Source organism: Cinclus cinclus, chromosome Z (genome assembly GCF_963662255.1).
Source record: "Cinclus cinclus chromosome Z, bCinCin1.1, whole genome shotgun sequence".
NCBI classification, from domain to species: Eukaryota; Metazoa; Chordata; class Aves; order Passeriformes; family Cinclidae; genus Cinclus; species Cinclus cinclus.
Genome location: NC_085084.1, coordinates 28,323,070 through 28,340,789, shown reverse-complemented (window position 1 = coordinate 28,340,789; position 17,720 = coordinate 28,323,070). Strand labels below are relative to the sequence as shown.

The following is a 17,720-nucleotide window of genomic DNA, read 5'->3' as shown; positions in this document are numbered from 1 at the left end:
GTTGCCATTCTGAAATTCTGTAGCTGCTAATGCCCTTCAGGTCTGCAAATAAAATTTGCCTCCTTCAACATATACCCCAGAAAGCTGTACGAATATAGCAATCCTCTGTTACTATGATGACTCTCCCTGTTTGATTCTGCCTGCCCAATCCTCACTGCAGCTGCAACTATACCTGCTGCCCTAATCAATAATCAAGAGCTGGCTACATTTTGACAGAGATGAGGCTGCAATACTTTGGCCAGCAAAGCAATGTAACTCACACTGCATAAGCAAAAGTAAACATTGACAAATACCAGTATCAAAGCATAGGTTAAGAAAGCGGAAATGGCATATGATGCTACAGAAGTGATGAATATTTACGTTTGGCCCTTCTACCCTTAGCTCCCACTACGTACCCTATGATATAGAGATGAGGATTACAGGATAGCCACATAAAATGCTAATATCAAGCCAAAGCAAACAGAATAAAGCAAATCCAGATTTCATAAAAGTGTAAACTCTGCTTTACTGTAGTTACTGTGTTCAACTGCTATGAAATTTCCATTTGTAGGAAGTTGCTCTGTGTATCTGGAGCTTAAGTTTAACTCAATATATGATAAACCTGATCTGCAGCACACTTACATGCATAAACTGTTAAGAGCCAATTTAGATAAATAAATGTAAATTTAAAAAAAGGTTAATACACTAAATTATGAGTAACTCCAGAAAACAAGTACACTACAATGACCTGAGGATGACTGCTTTTTTTATCTAGTCCAGTGGACAAACACAAAAAATGCAACAAAATGAAAAGAGTTCTCATTTAATATGAGGATATTAGGTCCTATGATTATAATGATACTTCCATTACAATCCTAATGACACCATAAAATAAGACTAGTTCATTCTGTTTACTTCATTTCTTTACAAAGCCTTTGCCACTGGTGTACTGCTTAATGAGTCATCTTTCTTGCTCTCCCTCATATCCCCAGTCTTTTAACCAATACATCTCTCTCTGAAGACCACAATGAAGAGATTGTTCTGACCTTGGTCTGAAAATGGATTCTATTTCCTTCCTTCCACATTTCTGTTTGCAAAGTTTGCCCCGGATAGACTGGGTTTGCAAAGCGAACCTAAAAGCAAAAAAAGAAAAAAAGAAGTTGGGTTGAGAAGATTTGTTGGTCATATGTAAATGCAAAGCTTAAACACACTGAATCCACTGAAATGATAAAAAGAAAAGAGGAAAATTGTCAGCTATCAATGTAGAAAGCCTAAATATTTAAGTAAACATACAAGACAGAGGCATTAAAATGCAGGCAGCTGTAAGTAAAAGTAATTCTGGCAGTTAAGACATTGTGAAAGACGTCCCCCACACTGAGGATTTATTTTGGCACTAAAAGCGGAAATATCAAGAAAATTTACTGCAAAGAATGAATACACAGACCTTGATTGCCTTGAATCTGTTCACATCATTATTTGCAAACTGCTTCAAAACGTTCCTAGCAGCAAACCCAAAGGTGCATAGTCCATGAAGAATAGGCTTCTCAAATCCTATTTAAAGAGGTTACATTTTAGCACTTTTAATATTAGGACCTCAAATGCAGCTTCTATTAATATTCATATTAATACTTACACTTAATACACTTTATTAATAATATTCTTCTCCACTAGTTTTCTTAATCCTTTTTCTTTTTATCCTAATTTATCTCAATGAAAAAGTGCCTGTTAACTATTAATTATTTTCTCTACTTTTCGGCAAAGTAGAGCAAACAAGTGACACTTGCACTGCCTCTGTTCTGTGAGACTCAGAAATAGAATTAGTCCCTGTCTGTAGCGGTGCAAAAATTAAAAAGAAGATTATTTGTTTTAGTACACATGCGTAAGCCCACAAGACATGCCATTAAAATAGAAGTATATACTTTAAGAGTAAGAAGTACTGTAATAATAAAAAAGTGGCAATACTAAGACTCTTTGATACTTCCTGTATTGAATTCCTATTCATGATTGGCCAAAGTCCTCTAATACAACGCCTGGTTTAGGATTAATTTACCTTTATTTACAAATTAAAAAAAAAAAATGAAAAGAAAATTTGCAGTGTTTTTCTCTTTTTCTTATATTGACATTTTTGTCAAATTTCCTCACATTCCTATGTTTTGAAACAGTAGCTCAACCTTGGCAGAGGATAAGCTTTATATTAGAGTTGTGTCTTTTTCCAGTACTGTCAAAATCTGACAAAATAAACCTTTGACAACTGGCCTCAGATTTGTTAAAGTTCAACAGCTAATTTATAAAGATGCTGCCTGTATATACTGATTCCTTTAACAGGTTGTTCTGACCTGACAAGGCAGGTAAACAGTAACTGGTCACACTTGCAGCAGCCCATGGAATCCAGACAGATCTGTGCAGCTCTGGCACTGAAACCAGTTGCTTTGCCCAGAACTCATACACTACTCTTGTCTGCCAGAGTCTGTTTTTCTTGAGCTCTAAACAACTTCATATAGCATCTACACAGCACAAAATGTTCTCACAAGGGACAACAGCTGGGAGGAAAACCAAAAGCCAAATGAAACAAACCAAAAAGAGGAGACAGGAGAAAGTTTAGCCAGCAGAGAAATGGAAGATGTAAAAAGAAGCCACCATCAAGACAGAGGGGAAAAAAAAGCCTTAAGAACTCCATCCTAGCTTTGGCTGGGCTATAATTAATTTTCTTCTCTAGTAGGTTGTACAGTGCTGTGCTCTGAATTTAGTGTGACAGTAGTGCTGATAACACACTGATGTTTCAGCTGTTGCTAAGAAGTGTCTAACATAGGCCAAACACTCTTCAGTGACCTATGATCTGCCATCAAGCAGGTGCACAAGAAGCTGTGAGGGAGCATGACTGGAACTGCTGACTTGAACTGGCAAAAAGGACATTCTGTACAAAAGAACTTCATGTCCAGGATATACACTGGGGGAAGCTGGCCAGAAGCCACTGATCATGGCTTGGGGATGGGTTGGGCATCAGTCAGCAGGTGATAAGTGAAGTGTTGTACATTTCTTTCACTTGGGTTTTACTCCTCACTTTTTCTTTGTCATTTTCATTATTACTTGTAGTAGTAGCAGCAGCATTAGTATTATTGGTATAATATTTAACTTTGTTTCAGTTATTAAAGTGTTTTTATATCAACCCACAAGTTTGACCTTTTTTCCTCTCCAACTCTACTCTCCATCCCACTAGGAGTGGGGATAAGAGAGGAAAGAGAAGTGAAGGGAAAAACAGGGAGGAGAGAGATAAGGAATGAACAAGTGGCTGTGTGGTAATTAGTTGCAAGCTGAAGTTAAACCATGGAAGATTCAATGCTGGGAAAGATGGGAATTATGAGACCGAAGAAAAAACAAGGCTAGCAGAACAGGTGAGAAAGAGAAATTTTGACACATTAGGTTAGAAGACATGACAGAAAGACAGGCTTAAAAGAATATGAGTCTGTTTTCTCACTGTAAGTATTCCAGCCTGATCATTCTGTCATTTCTTTCCCTTAAATATTTGGGTATGCACACTTTTAACACCACCATATTTTGTGTACAACGGCACTGTTCTGAAAGCTCAAAGTTACCATGTAGTCAGATTGCTGCACATTATTGTAACATCATGTTTTCAGTATCTCTCATTCAGAATGTTACAGTGACATCTATCTCCTTAAAAACTCAGTTCAATTCACCATGAAAATACCGGAAACCATCTACTCTATTCAGAACGCAGAAACAGCCAAGTATACCCAATCCTATTTTTCCCAGTATCTTCTTTATAAAACCAATGTATATACAAAGAAAAATTCGGTAAACTAATCAAATTACTTTGTATCTAGACTGAAACAAAACCAAAGTAAATGTTGGTTTCCCCTTCTAGTATCCAGAAATACAAGACACAGGAATAAAGGCATAAGGTGTTTTCATTTAGTATATGTCTTCTGAAACATTACCCATGGGAAGTCTTAACAATAATCCTGGAAGGACATGAATGCATTATGCTGAATGCTTGCTTCCCATGCACACTGGTGAGAACCAGTGTGAATATTTCAGAAGAAAAAAAAAAGCATTTGAACACCCAGAAAAAAAGATTTGTGGAATATCTCTACAGCCATTTCTTCTTTGATAGTACTTGCATTTAGCATAGGTAGGGTACTGTCAGAATTCCAAAATCCTGTGTGCAGCAGTTTTATGTTGAGACAAAGGGACATCTCATCTACAGTATCAATTGATTTTTCCCTAAGTGCCAGTGCTCTTTGTGTGAACAGGTAGAAGATTACTATTTCTCTTCTTTTGTAAAGTTTTTAAAGTATTATCATCATTATTATTATTATTCCAAACACTGGGTTTTCAGTTACAAACATTTATTTTTCATCTCCATCACCATCATTAACAAACCAACATCAACAAACAGAATGCTTTAATAAACTGGGGAAATCTCTTCTTGGACTCTAGTATTCGACAATCTTTACTTATGAACACCAATTTACATAGAATTATACAAAATTGAGCTAAAAACCAATTACTACGCATTCAGGAAAGGAGATAATTTGCAAAAGTATGTTAAGTGTGATCTGAACAAGGAAGCATAGCTCTGCTCTATTTATCTTGAGAAGAACACCATACATTGATACTTGCATAATAAAAAGAAATCTATCAGAAAACTGCAGACTAATTGCTACAGACTAGTAGTTTCATGTAATGTTTATGATGATACTGTATGTATTCAGGAAAATTTCTTAGGTAAATCAAATTGCTATCTGCCTGGAGGAATCAAAATATACTACTTGCAAGGCCTGAAAGTAAGTCTAAAAAATAATTTTACAACAAGATTTCAAGAAAACATCCTTTTTCATTTATTATACCTCTTCAAGAATTCGTTAGTGCAGCCTCAGACCTGGTGGTTTGGCATGTAGAATTATGTCAATTAACAAGCTAATGTGCTAGCAAGAGGTGTAGTTAAGCAATTTTATAAGAAGTGCTAACAAGCTCCCTCTCTCCTCCCCTCCTGGATTTATTGGGATTGAGAAGACTACACTGAAGAACAAAAAGTTCCACTGAGACCCACATAACCTCAAAATTATTTAGATGGAAAGAACTATGCATCAGAGAATTTATAGGATTGTTTCAGAAGCTCTGATAGGCAATTATTTCTGCTTATGAAGCAGATCTTGTAAAAACAGGATAGTGGCAATAAAAAAGATCTAAAGTAGAATAGATTAGAAAGTATGTTTCCATTGTAAGTAAAGTTCAAACACCGTTCCCCTTTTATAGCTACAAGAATCAATGCTTCAAACTGAAGTGTCAGGCAGAATTTAAAGATATTTAATTGGTGATTTTAAGAACAGCTATAGAACAAGTACTGCTTTTTCCATGTTGTTAAAGATGTACATAATGAAACATACATTAAAAATGCATTTACATTATCCTTCATTCAAATATTAACACAATGGTATCCCCATAAGCTCACCTCCAAGAGCAGCAAAACTTGGATCCAGATGTAAAGGATTCCAATCCCCACTCAGTCGATATAAGGCAGCCTGCAGAAACAGAGGAGGAATCAGAACAAGCAGGAGTAACACAGAAATTAATGACAGATTAAGAAACAATCTATTTTACCAGTCCTTACATAATACACCCTACAACAAGGCAGGTAAAATGGAAACTAATTTTTACTGTTTTGTCTGATACATTTATCCACAGTGTAAAACAATTATAGAAATGACATTTTTTTAATAACATACACACACAGTATCATGTTTTTCCAACAACAGATTCATCTTATAGGGATCAGAAATATCATTAATTTTTTTCCTTTTAAATTATGATACATTTCTCATAGCATATTCATGGGTAGCTGATCCCACTATCAAAAACAATCAAAGCCCCAAAGTAACACTCCAAGCTTTCTAGAAGACTTTTGCTTCATGTTAAATATTCTATTTCATTACTAAAAAAGTAGAGAAGGACAGATTTAGTGTGTTTTATATACTGCGAATGTGAATAAACCTGAGAAGCTATGAACAATATGGCTACTGTACTTCAGGTTTCTCTCCCTGTGTAGCTTCAGTGTTTTCGTTATTAAATCTTGTATTTGCTGTACATGCAGAGCAGCCAGCATTCCATATTATGAGAGATATCAAAAGCTAACCCGTGCATATTTGTGAAATAAAACCTTTTTCTCTGGTCAAGAGATTTCTATGAAATCCAGTGACTAAATGACAGTGGAGTACTCTCTAACAAAAATTTCCCAGAAGTACTGTGAAAATCAGTACATCACATTAAGTAATAAAGATTCCAAGAATTTAGCAGTTTAATTATTATGACATATACAAATTGAACACAGATTTAATTGAAAAAAGCTTTTAAACTGAAAACAAATTGTATTTTAGTCAAGCATAGTATTGGCCTTTGGCATCTATTGTCAGTAAAAAATTTTCTTCCCAGCATTTTGAACTAGAACAATAAAAAAATACTATGTGTTATTTGAGTGAGGGTAAACTGTACTAAATTCCATTTGGAGGAAAGAAGATAGCAAATTTCTCAAAGGGAAGGCTGAAAAAAAAGATTCCCAAAAGGAAGAATTTTCCAATATATGTCTAATGCCATTTTTCCATCAAGTCTGAAGCAGATAGTGTAACTAGAGAGGTTCTGAACTCTTGTTATCATTTTAAACTATAATCCATCTGTTTTCTTTTTTAATCCATGAATATTCAGGTCATTTCTCCACTGATCTACAGCTTTAACACTAAGCTCTACCTCTCTCATTTCTCACAGCAATTTTCTTGCTATGAGCAATACAGCCGGAACCAGACACTAAAAAAAGCCAAGAAGAAAATCCTAAACTGCACCATAGCATAAGCATGGAAATCATAGAAAGGCAAACAGTAAACTAATACCTGTGTGTGGCTGTTTACATATGCATTTACTGTTTTTGAAACACTTTTCCCTTTAGAAAAAACAAAGACAACAGTGGATCTGAAATTTCTAACTGTAGTTTTACTTTTGCCAAAAAGGTGTATTTATCATAACATTTTTTAAAATTAATCTTCTGATTAATCCTATAATTTCTTAGGAAAATAGTGAAGACTGGAAATTTAATACTAGTGTAAGACTGAAGTTCAGCTGGGTCTGTGTTTGAGATTCTGAAAAGGACTAAAGAGAGGGCAAATAATTTGCTGAATATGTAAAAGCTATAACACCATGAAAGATTTTTAGTGACCAGTACTTTTTTTTCAAACATGCAAATTTAAATCTGACAATCTAAAGAGAATTCTTCAACAGAATTCTATGAAGTAGGTTATCCCTCTTCATTATTCAGGTTTTGTTTCAAAAGAGTCTGAAATCTAACAGCAAATTGCTACTTAAGGACTAGAAAAAAAAATTTCCAGGTATTAAATTATTAAAAAATTAAGTAAATTCATAGCTAAATTAAAATTCTAGGGTCTTACTGTAATTCTTCAATTAATTTGAATTTTTACAAAAGCTATCAGGAGGTTGTTTTTACAAAAGAGCTGTTGCAATAAATTTTAATTCTAGCTAAATAACATTTAGGTGCAGTACTGTAAAATTCAATTTATGGATCATAAAAAAAATACAAATTTCTGTGTTAAGTCCAAAACTCAAATCTAGCTATGCAGTTGCTCCTTACTAAAACTGTAATAAGAACTAATCATTTATTTCGAGTGATCATAACAAAATAAATGTAGCAGTTAGAAAACAACTGGGTTCAGAGAATTAAATGCATCAATGTATTTAACTAAAAGTCCAACATACAAGTCTGGGAAATGTCTTTTCATATTTTCAGTAACTACAGTGACACTGGTCACAGCTAGAAAAAACACATGCAGAACTGAATAATAGTTACAGTAGTTTTTTTTCAGATTCAGTGCAACCAAACCAGGCTTGCCAACAGATTTCATTTACGACACTCTTTGGTAAATCTTCATTATATAAACTACAGTCAACATGCAAATGGAACTGCTTTAATGCCTTGTTGGCTCTCCTTTCTGTATTCCTCCAGTAAGGACATTTCATAAGTGACAGCATTCAGGAGGGGGAGGAGGGTGGGGAAATTATGCAACCAATCCAAGATGCAACCTTGGAGGATTACAAGAATCAATTGATGTAGAGCATTAGATTGAAGTCAGTAATAATATGGTTAAATTGTTCTCCAATTAATAACACAAACTGTCAAGTCTCATTTCCTAACAATTTAAGAGTTCAACCAGACTACAAAAGAAAAGGCACTATCAAACCTGTCTGTGCCAATTTTTCAGTCTTCCTGCAGACTGTAATAAAGCTCAGTGGCAAAGATAATGAAAAAGGAAACCAACTATCCACGCATTTTCCCTGCAAACTGGGCTGAAAAATACCTTTACCCAAAAGCTTACCTTACCAAGTAAATGTGTGTATATATGAATACACACACAGATGGACATGACATGTAAGCATGTATGCTTTTACAGCTTATTTAAGAGAAAAAGTAGTTAAGCCACCTTGTGAAGAAAACATCCACAGTCTCATCAGTGTGTGCCAATGAGCTCTCATTCACATTAAGAACAGTGAAAATTTCCAGTTTAAGTGGCAGTGTTGATGCTTCAAGGGTTCAAATTTAGCACAGTACTTAAGCAATTCACTGTACATGAAACTTCCCCACCCTGCACTATTCATGCATTTTCTGTTTGTCCATATCAAATGTTTTTCAAATTTAGTATCAACTTACATATTCTGACAGAGACTTCACACAACATTAGTCATCTTTCAGTAGCATGACAAATATGCAAGAAGCCTTTCCCTTAACAATGCCTCTCTTAATTAAAAATTATGAATTACTTAATTTTGGGGAACTTCAAATGGAATAAAAATTTTTATAGCCTTTACTGAAACATGTATAGACGAGGGGAAAAAACTGAGTCGGTAAGGAATACCATCTTGTCTAAACAAATTGATTGCCAGACTAATACATTTTCTTCTTTTATCACCTTAATACACAAAATTCTACCTCAATCCAAGCCCTCAACTATTTGTCAAAATAGGCATGATTAAAAAATTATATTCTGATCTCCCCAACAAGAATAAACACAAAGGACTGCGGGTTACGTAAAACTTGACATTAATAACAAACTTTCAAAGTAATTACCATTAAAAGCACTTACTATACAACACATTTCTGCACACTAAAACTTCTAAACAAATGACAGAAAGGTTACCAAATCTTAGCAGAGGCTTCACATCCCTTTGTTTGGTTTCTATCATCCATTCTTGTTTAGTACCTTCTCTCCTGTCATGCTCTCCATATTTGTGAAACTGCATAACATCATTTTCTCTATCATGAAACAAATTATTTATGCTACAAATAGAAAAAAAAAACCCACCTGAATCTCTCAGGAGGCTCTTTTGTGCTATTGCCTGAAGTTCACTTAAATTTACACACTTCTAGGCAACGCTGTACTAGGCAACGCTGTACTACAGCCTTTACAGAAGAGAATATAAATTAGAATTTTTTTTTACAACCATATCTTGATGAGAACCGTCACACCTTTCCTGTTGCACAATGGCTTCCAGTTTCTCCTGTTTGTTGCCCATGCTGCATGCGTTGGTGTGGATGCACTTCAGTTGGGCTACTGATCCCACCACCTTTCTGTAGGTAAGAAGACAATTCCTACACTATGGTCTCAAGTGCTTGCATGTTTTCTAACACATCAATAACTCTTCTGTCTCTGCTGACACATGGATTCCATCTCCACTGAGATATCTTCCCTCAAATACTTGAATGCCCTCATGCTTATCTCTAGTGAGCCTGGTTTTTCTGCTTTCCTGCTTCAACTTCTAGTTTAAAACCCATTTAATGAGCCCTGATAACTCCTGTCTATAGATCTTTTCATGCCTTTGAAACAGGTGCACTCCATCTGCTGACAGCAAGCCTGCTGTCACGCAAACTGACCCATGATCAAAAAAAACAAAATTCTGCCACTGACACCAGGCTCACAGCCAGCTATAGATCTTTTGGGTCTTCCTGTTTCTTCCCTCACCATTCCCTAAATTCTCTAAAAACCTAAATATTTACATATGCTTAGGATTAAAATACATATGAAGACTGTAGAACAAAAGATGGCTTTCCACAGGTAAGGATTTACATTCCAACTACATAGAAGTTTGGAAGGGTCTTATCATGCCATCTGCAGAGGTAAAGTAAAGCCTCATAATAAAGAGCCTACTGGCAACAGGCAGAAAACATCTCACAGTAGATTTTAGATCAATAATTCATTAAGCATTCATTAAATCTTCCTATGCCCCTTTCATCCCGAGAATTCTTTTTAGGATGTTTTTATTGTAAATTTCACCCTTTTACAACAAACTAGATTTCTGCTTAATTGTCTTTACAATTGTTTCCAGTTACAATAAGAACTGTAATTTTAGCCAAATTAGACACACTGAAAAATTAAACTTGGGTAGCTGCAGTATGAGAAGGACTGCAGGACTGAGAATGACTCAGGAAGGGAAGGTGACTCCTGCAGTGTTAGTCACAGGATGCTGATAACACTACTTCAAACAGGACAGGGACCAATTATTTCCTCCTCTTTCAGAGAAAACAAAAAGTAACTGTATGTTTGAAAAAAACCAACAAAACCACTAAACACCAGCAATTTCTTCACATCCTGTCAATCAGTGCTAGACTTATACCTTGAACAGAAGGCTTTACATTGTTTTTTTAGATTAGTCTAGGTATAATTCACTGAATTTCTTTCAAAACCTCCAAATGAGTAAAGAATCATATTTACTTGTATAGTGTATATATATAGCTGTCTCTTTTTTATGCTGCTAATTGTATCACACCCAGAAAAATCACCATCCAATGCTGTACACCACTCCTTTAAACATTCTCTGTACAATTACAATGCCTCAAACATTTATAAATGTTCCTGCTTTATAGATGAGAAACTACAAGGAGAAAAGGTTGTAAATGTCAGCAGAAGAAACAAATTCCAGCTCTCTAATGGAAAATGTGAAGGCCTAGTTTTTTAAAGCACCTCACATTTTTGATATACAATTTACAAGCTCAGAACATAAGTCTCTGCGGATTTCAGTTTCAGCCTGTTATGCTCAGACATCCCTCAGCTAGTCCTACTCTCATATTCTATTTTCCAAATTCTATGTCTAATTCTAATGTTCAAATGTCTAATTTTCTCCTACCAGTTAGTGGTTAAGGAGCATCCAAAGTCTTATCTGGGCAACAATGGCTCACAGACCCAAGCACAGAAATTCCATTGTCAAACAATTGCAGTTCCAACCAGTCTCTAACCATGAGGTAATTTTCCTCTCACTACTCCTCAGAATTTAACTTCTTGCAACAAATAACACAGGAAAACTGACTTCCTACACTGTCTCAGTTCATTCCTACAGCTTTTTCCTTGCATGTGGAAGAAGAGGGAAACAAGCACACCATTCATACCTGCATCACAGAAAACTGTATCATTAAACATTGCACACTAAACAGATTAAGACTACAAAACCCATAACATTTACTTGGAATTTTTATCATTTTAGATATCTGTAACACTTAAAACACTATCATAGTTTCCCAAATTAAAGCAACTTTAAAACGACAGCCTATAAATAAGCTCCTTCAACCAACCACTATCAGGCTCAGCTTCATCAGCTCTGAAGAAGTATTTAAAAATTCTTGAAAGCAAGAATGGCCTAACCGCATGACCCTGGAAGCCTCACAGCAGAAGTACTGTGCACTTGAGATCTCCAAACTGCATGGAAAAGTAGCTTTGGCAGAAATCTACATGTGATAGCTCACATGACACCGCACTGCAGAGTCTTAAAGGGTTCACAGCATGTACACAGCTGGTTCAAAAGCATTACAGGTTGAGACACCATGTTATTCAAAACCTGTCTAAAATGTTCTTTTTCCAAAAATCATCTAAATGTTCCTTTTTACTTTTTTGTCATGTCTACTTCTCCCTACTGATAAAAATGAAAAGCACACAGAGTCAGAATTCAGTGTGGTAGAATGCTTTAGAGAAATATATGATACTGCTGCGAGCAAAGAGAATTTTTCTACCAGCAAACATTTTGTAAAATTAGTAGATGCTCTACTGAGATGAGTTTACATTAACAAAAACTTGGAAGTCCCGCAAACTCCACATACTACAGCTCTAGTTTTGCCATACCACAAACAAAACATGTAGCTTTCAGAAAAAAAAAATAAAAAAAAAAGGAAGAAAAAGAAAAAAGAAAGAAAACAGACAACAGTAAAACTAAAATGACTTGGTAAAAATTTTCATTCTATGCACTACTGTTAAGCTGTTTATTTGTTGTCACTACACTATGTATTCTGAATACTATTTCTAATACTTGAAGATAGGGAACAGTTTTTTGGAAGGAAACTTGTAGAATATCAGAACACTGTGAGTTTTTCCAGGAGCAAACAAACAAGCCATAGAAAGTCCACAACAAATTCAAGACACCTTACTTTTTTCCGCAAAAGCGACTTGCATTAGCATTATCCACTTTAAAGTATTATCCACCTTTAAAGGTATTATCCACTTTAAATAAGCACTCTAGCTTACCTTATATGTCATCAGAAAATGAATTCCCAAGAAAACAATGCATTTAGGAAGAGCATGAAGGCTACATGCAGACAAAATTCTCCAGAGATACAGGTCATTCCCTGTGTGCTATCTTTCATTGCATTAATAACCACTCAGCAAAATCAATTTGATTGATTAATTTAAGCCTCCAGCTTGAAAACTGTCAGGACGAAAGCTCTGTAACTGCATTAAACATTCCCTATAGAGTCAAAATTGAATGATTCATTCCTTGCTAATGGCTAATAGTCAAACACCCTCTAGACATCTTCATCTTCTGTCAGAAGGTCTACTTTATTCAAAAGATTTATGGCAGTGTGTCTAGTAAAGTGAAGTTCAGGTTACAGAGAGAGAACAAGATAGAAAAATACCACCCCACATCTCTACAGGGCAAGATGAAAAAAAACTGTCATCTTGCTCTTTGCAGAAGAATTCATGAATGCAGAAGAAATATTTAATGTCCTTCTTCAGCAAGATGCAATTTTAAACTTTAAAGGCTTTTAGGAGATCAGATACTTCCAAATTTTTCTTAGCCTTTTACCTTTAAGCAGGTTACATCATGGTACTGCAACTCACTCATAAGCACTGGCTGGAATTTAAAGAACTTCTCAGACATGGGTACAGAGTGGAGAGGGATAAACATATATTATACCTCCTGCTATTAACACTAACCAAAAGGATTACTTTGTTCTGTCAATGCTCAGCACAAAAATTTCTCCAGGAACTGTAGGTGGCTGTACACTCTCTTCTGCTGAAATCACTGTGAGGGGCAGAAACAATTTAGCCCTCCTCAGTTATTCCAGCTTCCTCCTCACTAAACAGTGATTCATCTGGTCTGCAACATTCTTCCTCTTGGAAAAAACCCATTGCAGCAGAGTTAGAACTGAATAAACTTTCAAGGTAACCACAGTCATTAACTTCAGTGAAAGACAGGTGTGTAAATGTTTCTAAAATATGCATGGAAATCTTTTTATCAGATGGTTTACTACATGATCATGATATGAAAAGGGGAAAAATGCTAATTAAGAAGAGCAGTTTAGCCATGTAATTATGGTAACACAAAAACTGTGTCAAAAACTACCACTGGACATTAGTGCAGTTTAAGTTAACTCAAATGCCACCTGCAAACTGACTCTTCCAGTCTGTCCTACACTCTGTACCAATTCAATAGATGAATGGCAACACTTATTTCTGCCAACACACTTTATATTTAAACACTAAGACATTCAGAAATTTTGAAGCAATTTGAGTGCCAGCCTCCATTTTTAAAGAGGATTTGGGGCATTTATGTGTCATTCCATAGACACATAAACGTACAATCTTGGTAAATGCAAACTACTTTCCCAAGCTGTCCTTCCCATGAAAGTCTGTATCTGCACGTAAAGTTCTACACATTCCCCCCTCCTGCAAGCCCCTCCTGTCATCATCACTGAAACACAAATGCTACTGAAGGTACAGAAGCCTTCTTGTGATTATTGAAGTCCACTGGCTGTGGCTCCTCTAACTTCTAGCTAGAAAATAATTCTCTTCATATATCCACCTGTCAGAGTAGATCTAAAAACAAAACAAAACAAAACAAAAAAAATCCACAAAAAACCAAACACCACACAAAAAAGTGAAGTAGCTACTCTCTGCCACTTCTTTTATTTCCAAGAATCAATTTTGCAATAGCAAGTTTCCCAACTTCTGTGTTACACTGTCATTACTATCTTTTATCTCATTAATTTTGAGCATTTTATGCACACTAACAATTCTAGACATACAGATTTAAGGCTCAGAAACTAAAATTACCATATGAACAAGGCAATCATAAATGCCATATGAAAACTGATGAGTCAGGAATCAATTCCAATATAATCATACAGTGGAGAATCTTTCCAACATTATTCAAAATAAATACTTTTAAATACTAGACCTTTAGAGACGTTGTATCTCATCTAATAAAGGCTGATAGCAAACACCTTCTACTACATTCAGCCAACTGCCAGGGGAAAAGTACTCCCTCATCATTCCCTGCTCCTTGCTCACCTTGCCAATTTTCAAAAAGCCTATTGAGAAGAATTAGACACTTTTATCTCCTAGACCAATGCTGTCAATTTTAGGATGCAGCCTAAATCAGTGACATAAACAAAAATGCTCATCTTGGCTCTCTTTCCCAGTTGAAGTGCGTAGGGCTAATTTGGACTTCAAACACAAGAATCAGCTGGAGAGACTTGGTTACTCCATACAAAATCAGAGAGATGCTCAGCAGACATTGCAATTGCCACAGTTCAGCTAATGGTCAACATTTTAATTCCATCTTCAAATGCTACAGCCACCTGCCATGGATAAGCTGCTTTTGGAAACATCACTTAGTGTTCTAATGTTGGTAGTTCCAGACTTTCCTTTCTTGTTTGTCGGATGCCTGCATGTTTACCTTGAAAGGAGGTTATATCTCTTTGTACAGGTTTCTGCATGGGTAAAGCAGATGCCTGTGAATCAGTGGGAATGTGGACAAACAGAAACATACCTGGACAGGCGTCCCTTTTTCAGGTTTCCCTTGTCTCCTCCTAATAAACAAATTTAACTTTTTCAAAACTGTGAGTCACAAGCACATTTTTTTTCTTTTGCCACAACATTGTTTGTTGGCACCATGTGGTGTAAATTTCAGGAAACCTGAACCTTTTTTTCAAAGGTACAACAGAATACAAACATTTATCTCCCTGTTCTATGCAAAATTTGTAATAAGCAACTATAAAATTTCATCAGCCTTAAGAAAAGAATGTTTTACACAGTACACTGAACACACTGTCATAAGTTAGAAGAAATTTTAGCTTTATACATACATACACACACACACACATATATATATGTATATATATATATATATATATATAAACATAAATACCTGAGGTACATCTGTAAACCTGAACTATTAGTTAACATCATTTAACACTCCTTCCTCCAAACAGAACAAAGATTTCCACACCTAAAGAATACAAGACTTCACCTGATCAACTGTTGTAACATCAGAAATTACAGCATCAGGGGGTCTCCTGGGTGGAACTGCTGTTGGCTAAAGCAAAAGTAATAGTATTATTAATATTTCACAGTGAAAAATTTTTATCCATACATCCATAATTCCAGAATATACCAGTTATATATAAAAAGAGTCAATATTTACCATTTGATAAGCTTCCTCCTATCCTTTCTACATTTATGGACAAATAAAAATATATGGTCCAGAAAAGGTCTCTTATCAAGGTTGGCCTTATAAAGATAGTGATTCTGAGGCATCAGATCCTGCCTACAGTTACATGATTCGCCTGATGAGTTTGGTAATATTTATTCCAAGTTATCCAAAAAAAGACAAGCAAGAATTATTCACTCAGAAAAAATAGTTGTATCACAGAATATTTAAATGTTTTGAAATGCAGAAACAAAAGTGAAGCTTTTAAAATAGTACTTTTAAAGGCATAATGAAGAATTACTACCTCACCTGTGGACTGTTTCATTACTTTTCATTTTTACACACTTCCAGCACCTTTTTGTATTACACTCTTTTCTTTTGTTTTCTGCAATTACATGCTGCATATTAAGCCCCATGTTACTGCAAAAAAGCTGCTCTTTGTGCAATCTACAGCTTCATTTTCAGCTACAGTTCAGTTTCAATGACATAAATCTTACCAACAGACTGACAGAGAACATCCTAGATCATGACAAACAAAGTACACCATAACCAATTCAAGCTATTAAAGTAAGTGAAATATTGTTTTCTCCTCTACTCCTTGTGTTACAAAATAAACAAAAGAGCCCAGAAAGAAACTGGCATAAGCTCTAAAATGAAAGAAAGCAAACTGATTCTCACCTGAAGTAATTTTACTTACCTTATCTAAATTTACTTATCTTAATTTTTATTTATCTTAAATTTACATATCTTAATTGTTTTAATTTACTTTTACTTATACTCATTACCAAAGAAAAGAGAAATAATAAGAAACCAAGAGCTGTATAGTTTCATGTCTAATAAATGGCTCTTCCCTGTTTACTAATACAGAGCAAGATCACAGTTCTTTGGGTGGAAGACTTGATAACAGCACTCCTCTTTTTAAGTCTGAGAATCATAGTGGACCTACACAATCAGCTTCATGAAAAGAACCTTACCTAAACATACTTTCAAAACAAGCATGACTTGCCAATCTATTTCCAGCTGGTTTAAAGAAACTCAACTTGACCTCAGGAGCCATTAAAACTAGCCATCATGTGACTAATCAATGAAACCCCTCTACCCACACATCAAGAAACCCTCAACTAAAGAAAAGACATATGACACAAGTCATATGTCATGTCGCTTAAACATGTTACTCACCACAGACATCAACTTGGAAATGTGTTCCTCGACTCACAATACAATTTTCAAATACAACAAAAATGTTAAGTGACAAAAAGACACACTATAACATATGTCTGTTCAGACTGGGATTTCTTTTTACATAGAGGGGCATAAAACTCATTTTAATTGGGAAGGTCTGCAAGGAAAAAGCAGGAAAATTCACCATAGGAAACTGGCCTCTAGCATGCTGATACCTCTGTTGAAACTGCTGTATTATTGTGTTGTCTTAATGAGACTACATTTGAGGGATTTTTTTTTTTTATCATGGAAAGGAGCTGCCTGAAACAGGTATTCTTCATATTTTAAAATGTAAAATAATGTATATAACATTCTCACATTTCACTAAACAGAGTGAAGAAATTGCACTTGTCTAAAGTCCAATGTTTAACCAGCCAAAGCACTACACTGGACTCACCAATGTCACAACTATAGGTTAGCCTTGAACCACAGAGTTTTTCATGTGCACTGCCTACAAAATTTGATTACAGAAGAATTAAGGTTCCTTCAAAGACCTCAATGCACGGTCTATAACAATTTCCTGTGAATTTTTTTATACAACACAGAGGGTCTTTGAAGCAGCAGGCATTTCACCACCTGATTTGTAAAGTTTATATATATGGTAAAACTTCCATATAATTGATTAAGATTTAAGTAAAAAAAACGTGTAAGTTTGCATACAAAACTGCCAAAGAATATCACCTACAGTATTTCAGATATATGAAACCTAGGTATTTCATTATAAATGTTCAAAAATACTGAGCTTA

General features: G+C 35.2%; 1 protein-coding gene across 1 annotated transcript in view; it reads right to left on the bottom strand.

Annotated features, from left to right (window-relative positions):
- Positions 1-17,720, bottom strand: part of HSD17B4 (hydroxysteroid 17-beta dehydrogenase 4) — a 62,371-nt gene that overhangs the window by 16,209 nt on the left and 28,442 nt on the right. Inside the window, exons 17-20 of the mRNA XM_062513279.1 lie at positions 15,574-15,639; positions 5,456-5,525; positions 1,424-1,530; positions 1,026-1,112 (exon numbers count right to left, since the gene is read on the bottom strand). Of these exons, the coding sequence (XP_062369263.1) occupies positions 1,026-1,112; positions 1,424-1,530; positions 5,456-5,525; positions 15,574-15,639 (330 nt within the window). The remainder of the gene's footprint in view (positions 1-1,025; positions 1,113-1,423; positions 1,531-5,455; positions 5,526-15,573; positions 15,640-17,720) is intronic.